Source organism: Grosmannia clavigera (assembly GCF_000143105.1).
Source record: "Grosmannia clavigera kw1407 unplaced genomic scaffold GCSC_140, whole genome shotgun sequence".
Lineage (NCBI taxonomy): Eukaryota > Fungi > Ascomycota > Sordariomycetes > Ophiostomatales > Ophiostomataceae > Leptographium > Leptographium clavigerum.
This window is the reverse complement of record NW_014040801.1, coordinates 3,106,267-3,114,744: the sequence shown is the minus strand read 5'-3', so window position 1 is coordinate 3,114,744 and position 8,478 is coordinate 3,106,267. Positions and strand designations below refer to the sequence as shown.

The following is an 8,478-nucleotide window of genomic DNA, read 5'->3' as shown; positions in this document are numbered from 1 at the left end:
CCCTCGCATCCGGGCCACCGGCATTGTGTCTCCGCCCAGTAAGATGCCTGCATCTTGCATGCTCGCAGATAAGAGGTCTTGGATCGTGGCTCCCGTGTTTGTGTGTATGCATGTAGCTCTCTTTTTTCCCTCTTTATCTCTCCAAGGCCTTTTTCCCCTCTTTCTTTTTTACATTTTCTACATTTACAGCTCTCATTCGCCATTTCCTTTCTTTTTCCTCTCTCATCGTGCCTTTGCTCGCTCCATCTGCTGATCTCGGCCAGCACAGCACAGACCTCTGGTCCATGGACGCTTGACAACACACTAGACGAGATCAGACCTCCGGGATACCGGCCAAGAGGCAGACTTCCCCCGATAAGGCACTCGAGAGTAGTATGATCAGCCGGCAACAAAGGCGTAATCGCAGAATTGCCGCCCGACACAGAGTAGCATGTTGAAAAACGGTTGGCCGTTTGATGGGGTCGTCGCTAGTTTCCCCTTCAATGCTCACAGCTCTCCTCCCGTCTCGACGATCGGCAAAGCAGCACGCATCACGATTGCTCGGCACCCAGATGAACATCCAAGACTTCCCTCAATCCGGACAATCCTCCTGGCCGTTTGCTTCCGGCTCTTTATTTTCGGGGTTTTCTCTTCTCTCAGCCACTCGTACGAGTGTACGCTGCCGATCACTGCATCGGTTGAAAAATGTCGGATTTTTGCTTCTGACATTGTACTAGTGTTCCGCACCTCTCCCAAGCTGCAAGTTCGTAGCCCGCTCTTTCTCCGAGTCTAATGAACAACAGCCCATTAATCTACGAGTGTCCATCCTGCTCATAAGATCCCACTCGGGCTCAAGTTCATCACAGCGTCGTCAGCAGGCGGAGATGCATAAGGCTCGGATGTAAAACACACTCCTTGCTGCTATTGATGTAGGGGGGCGTGTTTTTTTTTTCTTTCTTTTTTTTTTTTTTTCTTTTCGTTCGTATTATGTATGTACTCAGCACGCAATAGTAGTCGGCGACCCAAAAAGCAAGCTCTAGTAGCGGTGTAGGTACGAGTAAACAGTAGACACTCCGTACTCCAATCACCAACAACTTCGCATCAGCAGCCAGAAAAATAAATAAACGAAACAGCTGCCAACGCGAAACGCGGCGGATTGGAATCGCTCTCTCTCTCCATCGTTTCCGCTGTTGACGCGTCACAAACTGTGCAAAGAGTTTTCTACCGGTGTGATGATCGTGTGTGTGGCAATTTAGGACCTGCATGAACGAGAACTTGCATTGTAGCGAAGCACCAGAGGTACATCTGTGCCGCACTCTTAAAAGCTGTGATGCGGGTGTGTGGCAAATGCGGGCTGGTAAACGCGTGCCTCGTATCTACGTCGCAGGGCTCTCGGTCTGTATTGTTGGCTACCGCCCCCCTGAAAGACATAATGCGACCTGCCCTTTTTCATTCCCTTGGTTCTCCCTTTTCTCTCTCGCCAGCCTCTTGTTCCAGCCCCCGTCTACGGAAATCTGGCTGAGGTTCCGCGAATGAAAAGCCCGTGACTGTGACAGCAAGTGTGACGAGCTGCGGGCGGTGATTATGTGATAAGGTTTAAGCTGGCTTATGGCCGCTGTTGGCCAAAAGACCCCTAGACGCACTACTCCAAGAGCTGTCAAGGCGCATGGGCAACACATGGTTAGAGGCACAGATTCAAGCCCAACAGCCAGGCCGTACATAGTGGCCGCAGACCTCCCACAGGAACGCGTAATGCACCGGAGCCAGTCCCAGAATCGCCGACCCCTTTTCATCACGTTTCAATCTCGATTACCCCGGCTTTCTGCCCGTCTCTGCCGGCCGCGTGTGAGTTGAGTTTCATCAAACGTTTCTCTTCTGCCGTTAGATCAGAAAGCCTCCGGCCTGCCCGCCATTCAGAGGCTGTCGGCCAAGGCCTGCCCCCACTGGCTTTGCATGAAAGACATACTCGTAGGGTGGCAGCGTGTTTATGCCAGGGAATGGCCTTTTTCGGCACCTCAGCGGACACATCATGATGCAGTGCTACCTATACTGTATTTTGCGTCAAGCCCGAGCGGCTGCTGGCCAGAACAGGGAAGCATGTCGCCGTAGTCAATACTCCGCCCATAGACCTATTGGTCCTTTCTGACGCTGTCTTCCTTGGCCGATTAGAAGCCATGCCACGATCTGACAAGTCTCGGCTGATCCAAGCGAGTAAGTAGTATGACTTCCTTCCCACTGACCGAGCCGAAAAGACACTGGCTCGGACCCGGACACCCGCCAAACAAAAGAACGTAGAACATGTGCACTATCTGTGCGGGATTTTCGAGCTGGTTGGTCTTTCGTTGGTGGCAAAGATACGAATCGTGCTAAAAAGCCAACGACTTGGAATTTGGGCGGGAACGCTTGGCTGCGTGCGCTAGACAGCCGCTATAGACTATTGGTCCTTTTGGCTAACTACTGTATGTAATAGCAGCCTGCCAAAACTAATATCGAAAGCGCATTGTTTTAGCCAACTCTCTTGCTTGGTCCACGCTTGCATCGATAGTATCGAGCGGGGGGGTTCAAGACGCACACCCTTCCATTCACTCGTATCTTCGGAGCGGGAAGAAGCGTTTTCGCGTTCTAGCTCGATGGATGCAAGATACGTAACAGACCTCATCCCCAAATACGGACATCCGCGCTTGCCTCCACGCGCTTGCCATAGTCGCCATAAGCGTCCGAAGCTCGTCATTCGAAGAAACCGCTCATGCAAAGGGCGGAGGACATTGGTGCACGTACGAGCACGGCACGACACGATGCGATACGGCATTGAACAAGAGAGCAGGCCGCCGGTCTTCTCGAATCGGACATGCCGCTTCTTATCTCGTGGGATGTCCAGGCTGCGGGGAACGTAATCTCCTTTAGGCATCACTGCAGAGCTGCCATTCCGCGCCTTCCGCCCCCCCCAATGAGCGTCTTGACGACTGGATAGGTGTGCCGCAGCCATCTATCCCGCGCTAGCTGCCTTTCGAGAAGGTCGATGGAAGACGATGGTGTCGTCTCAATCTTCCCATCACCAGCAGCATGATATCTTCTGTTTCAGTCGGTGTGCACGCTGATAACAAGAGTGGGGGGCTGTTATCTTTCAACTCAACTGGGCATGATGTCTCGAAACTGCATGTCATTCTCATGTCTTACTCTGCTCTGAGACCGCAGTCAGAAGGCGGGAGCTGCCGCAGGCCCGTCGTACTCCGTAAGCAGCCGCACGGTTTTCCAGGATCAGTCGCCTCGCGTCTTCCGAAACGTTCCCGTGGCGATGAGCTCAAGAAGAGGAAAAAGTCACAGGATCCCATCGAGCCTTGTCGTCGCTGTGTCGTCTGCCCGCATAGGATTGCCACACGTGCTTGCGCATGCAATAAGCATTTACGTAACAGCAGCTGACCGACGACCTCAATTGGAAGCCTCCGAAGCAATTTGAGTAGGTTCGGGGGGGGGGGGGGTCCCAGTGTTTTATCGAGACAGTAATTATCACAGGAAACACTAAGCAGGCGTGAGCTATTCTAGTAATGATTGCGTACGTATCTTACAAGTTTGTGTGTAATGGTTTCTGGAAGAGAATGCTTCCGAGTATCTTCCCTCCCATCTCCACATTAGGAAGGTGGTAAGAAGCAGTCGGCAAGTCGTTCTTGTTTATACATAGCACAACACCGGCGGACGGGACGATTTCTGTCAAGCCTGTGGAGACAGACCGCCCCCATCCATTGTCTGGCATTTTGCCTGATCGACAGCCTCCCACGCACTACGTCGTACAGCGTACGTCGTACGCACTATTCCTCGTCGTCCGTATATCGGTGCCTTTCCTGCCCAGCACGCTTGCCCGTAGCGAGCCTCTTGGGCCTTTCGTTTCGATGCAGGGAGGCGAGAGAGGCGAAGGGAAATGAAGGCGAAGGCGCTCGAGCATGGCCACAGCTCTGACAAAGAGCAAGGCGTATTGAGTTTGCCCTCGTAAGTAGCGTCGGAGATTGGCGAAGCCCACTCGAACCAGCCAGGCTTGGCGCTCGCGCCCATGCTCCGCAAGATACGGAGTACTATGTACATTACATACTATGTAGTACAGACTCGAGTGTCTGCCTCTCCGCCACGAATTTGCGCACGGGACTCTTTCTGCGAACTGGCTGGCAGGCTCGTACGAACCGGGCGGGCTCTGAAACCTTCGAGAAGTTCCTGCGGAAGTCCCAATTGGTCGGCCTGGACGTTCCTGCACTAGTGTATGCGCTAGGGCCACTAGCAGATGCTGGCGAAGTTGACCGTCAGCCATGCTGGCCTGTTGCCGGAAGTACGTCGTACGTACTGTGTATGGTCTGTACCGACCCCACGTGCTAGGACGAAACGAGGGTCCTGGGACCTGTTCCAGCAGCTGCCGGGATGGGTCGTACATAGTAGTATCGACAACGAGCTGGACAGGGGTTGGCCCAGGACCACTCATTTAATTTGGCACCAATTTTGTCTTCATGCAAAAGCTGCTCCGACAGAGGGCACTCTGGCCATGATACGAACATGTACGACTATCCGTACCGAGAGCCATGAACCCTGCGCATCTGCGAGCTGGTGGCGGCCAGCGGAGATGGGTCTGTCGGAAAGCGCGCTCGACAGCTGCCAGCGGCCGCGGCCGCGGCGTCCGCTGAAGAGATTGCGCTTGTCCATCTTTTGCGGGGGATTGAGGGCCAAGCGAGTCATGATCCTCGCTGGAGGCGACGTACGGCCGAGTCAGTGCTACGTCGCACGCTGCACAGCTTTCCAAGTCGTTGACCGCCGGACTCTGACAACGGCTTTCTGCGACGTACGAGCGACCGACCTTTATTCCACATTGCAGTGCATGTGACCCTATGGCGGCTCTCGTTCGTGCAGCTCTCTTGCCACTTCGCCTCGTACAGACGCGGTAGCATGAGAATGATTCCATGCTCTCTCGCCTGCTCGCTCTCTACCTTTCTCTCTCTTGCTCACGGGTGCTGTGGTACCTGCGGCCATGCCGTACCTCGACCAAATCACCAGCTCTGCCGGTCTTTAACGGTGCTAACCGTCATGGGCATGGCTCGATTACAATTAGATATAGCTCGCTACTCCGCTTTGGGAGATATGAAGACCCCCCCTGCCCAATCCATGTCGGTTACAGCAGGTGTGGGGAAGACAAAAGAGCGTAGCGACGAGAGGCAGGTACAAGCTATCCTATCTTACCGGAAGACGAAACCCCGCTCCCAAAACGACCTATATTGCTCCGGCTGGGTGATTGGCGACTGGCGGTATGTATCGTACGGGTATATCTCGCCCTGGGAATTGCAAGATTAGTCGAGAACCACCGCCGACGTAACGGTAATGCCTGCTTCTTGACCGTTTTTTTGTTCTGTTTTCGCAGAGGCCTTCCATGTATGGAGCAGTCTGCCCAACGGGTCCGGCTGTGTGAGCGGCAGAACCCCCCCCCTCAGTGTGCCAGCATTGGCAGATCAAACGACGGCAGCTCGGTACGAGCAGTGCATAACACACACAGCTTGCCCGTGGCGGGCCCCCCGGCCCCGGAGTGCTTCAGAGCTTCCGGCGCCTTCACCGCGCACCGCCGCTCTTGACCGCTCTTGCGCAAAGAGCGGTCTCGGTGCCGAGGCATGAGGCACAACCCTCGTTAGAATCAACGAGACTGTAGATCTGAATACCGACCTAGCGTGCGGTGAGAGCCTGTACGACGTATGGGTATTCTTCAATCAAGCGGTATCTCTTGGGAGTTGCACTGGCTGAATTACGGCAACCGGCAGAGCAGCCGGCGTATCGTTTTGGTGGGCCTATGGGCAAACCGAATACGGTACGGGCGCCGGATCTGAAATGAAGACTTGCAGGGCTGGCTTGTCGCTCCAAATCTCCAACTCTGACACTATGCAACTAGTCTGCCCGCCGGAATTTGACAACGTCGCAAGCCAAATCCATGAACCCGAGACTGTGGCGAGGAGAAGCTTCCGTTGTTCTCAGACCCTTGGCCGGAGGCGACGCTCTGCTGTCCGCAAAGAGGAAATGAGAGACCAATGGGGTTGGGAAGGAAGGCGGGCCTGGACGCGGCCCACGCCCGTGCCTTGGGCCTTGGGCCAGGGGTCTGAGCCAGGGGACCTTGTAGGTACATACAGGCTACTCGTACGCTATGCCGCATTGGCATATGCAATGCCTGCAACAAATGACTTTTGGCCATTGCTGGTACGAGACCGGTGATCTTATACGGCTCTGTATTGGTCTTCAATTTTCCCTTCCGGATAGGCCTGTCCCGGGTATCGGTTCCGTGACATGGGACAGCGGCGGCGATTTTCCTCCCCGACATATAACGTACCATGCAAAATGAAGCATCGAACCCGGCCGGCAGGCCGTTCCATTTCCAGTGCAACACCGTTTCTCTCTTGTAAGATTCGAGTGCGCGACTCTGGCAGAGAGACGAGCCTGCTCGAGGCACCCTCCCGGAAATTGAACACGAAATACAAAACAAAACACCGTGCCACACGGTATCTCCCATACCAGTAATACGCTCGTGCCCGACAATGGACAAGGCTATGATACCGTGCGCTGCTTCGGATAGGTAGGAAGGAGACACGGCAAGACTCTAGCCTGTCAGCCGAGCAGGACACGGGGCGTATCGTAATGTGCTCGTTCGCGTACCTTGCATATGATTTGTAGTTCCTGCAGGTGCAGTTGCATCTGCGGGACGACTGTGGCAACGCGCATACGAGGATTGGCCGTGGCGAGATGTCTTGCCGGCGGTACAGAGGTACTTTACAATCGGCTTTTAGCAGCGACGTACGAGCACGAGCAAGATACAGGTACAGAGGTTGCCAGTGAGCCACCGCTTGGTGCGGTGCCGGGCATGCCAGCAGATCGGAGCGTTCCCACAACTTCGGGGCGGTCGGCTTGTCGTCGCCCTCGTTTGACCGAGGCTGTTTGACTATTTCCGGTGACGCAAGACTCGTATCGCCCTCGATTTGTGCAAGGGCCTCCCTCATGCATTACTGATGTGGTGGAAAAAGGAAAGAGGATAAAAAAAAACGCGATGGATTGCGAGTACGAGTAGTGCAACCTATGCATGGCCGAGGAGGCCTGAGCTCGTACGAGTAATAGTGCACTGGTTTTTTGCCCATGCATGTTTTGATCAACTAATGCAAGGAAGGGGGGAAGGGGATTGTGACGCGTTTACAGGCCACAAATGGCGCGAAGCCGTGCCTGCCATGCAACGTAAGCCTGTTTCGGCCTAGCTGGTGGTAGGAGGAAGAGGAAGCCGCCAGCCATGAAACTGATAGTGGCTCTTACCTTACTCGCCGATCCAGACAGACGAATGGCAGTGGCACGGAGAGAGCCGACGTTGGAGGGCGAGTGGCGGGTTGTAGTGAGGCGCAGCACGATAGGGTAGCAGCATGCGGGATCAAGTTTCGCAGACAGACGGCACGAATCAGGCAGTAAAGTCTGATACTGGCCGCAGAACCAGAGGTGCCTTCAGGCTGTGAATGGCTGCAGCAGTGCCCCGTCCAGTACGATATTTACTGGTGAGCACCACTCGGCGCACCGTGCCAGCAAGTATGGGCGGCCTTCTGTTTGCGTTTTCTGGGTCAGAGACTAAAAAAGCAGGGCGCCCCATTTTCTGAAACAACCGTAAGAGACAGGAGACCAACTGCCGCCGTTGGTAGAGGCCAGAGCCTATTAGCCTCCAGAAGTGCGCATGCAAGAAAGATGCGAAAAAAGGCCCATGCGATCGCGTGTACGGTGTAGCGTGAGGAGGCGAAGAAGAAAAGAAAAGAACGACAGTACTCCGTACGGAGTACTCGTACCTGGCGATGCTATGTCGCAGGGGCCGGCCGAGGCGGAACTTGTCCCGGTGCTGGCCAACCCCATAACAGACTACTCCGTACTCCTACGGGGTGTACACCGTATGAGGCCTTTGCTGAATACGAACAAGAACAGTACGGGGTATGTATTGGTGACCGCCCATTGGGGGCTTGACGTGTCATGCGGAGGGAAGTACTCGTACAGATGCGTAATCTGCGGTTCTTTTGTCTCGTGATTTTTTTTTTTTCATTTTTTTTCATTTTTTTTTTTCCCTCGGCGCCTCTGAACATGTTGATAGCGAATATGCCAACGAGACAGCCACCAGTAAAAAGCGTGAGATTGCCATAGATTCAGGCATGAACATCGTGCATAGTGCGCGTACTCGTATCTTATTGGTACAAATAACCGTTTCAGGAAGGAACAAAAGCGGTGGCAACACCGCAGGGCTGATTGATCTAAACAGGCAACTGGGGCGTCTACGAGTAAGCATCGAGTCTGGCTCTGGCTCTGGGGCTCGTACTCGCACACACGCGTGGCCAGGTCCAAGTCAAGAGCGATACGGCTCGCGACCGGTGACTACTGACAACCGCCCCGTCTCTTCCGTCCTTCCCGTCCTCTGGCGACACAGTTGCTCTGACCGTCGTCGGCTGGTCCATGCATCACAAGCGTCATGGG

General features: G+C 54.5%; 1 protein-coding gene across 1 annotated transcript; it reads right to left on the bottom strand.

The window, feature by feature from the left end:
- Window positions 1-3,785: 3,785 nt before the first annotated feature.
- Window positions 3,786-4,662, bottom strand: CMQ_612 (uncharacterized protein; the record flags this gene model as incomplete). The annotated part of the gene is made up of 3 exons (XM_014317691.1): window positions 3,786-3,910; window positions 4,064-4,252; window positions 4,548-4,662. 3 exons carry the CDS (start codon window positions 4,660-4,662, stop codon window positions 3,786-3,788), a joined length of 429 nt encoding a protein of 142 aa, XP_014173166.1.
- Window positions 4,663-8,478: the final 3,816 nt, after the last annotated feature.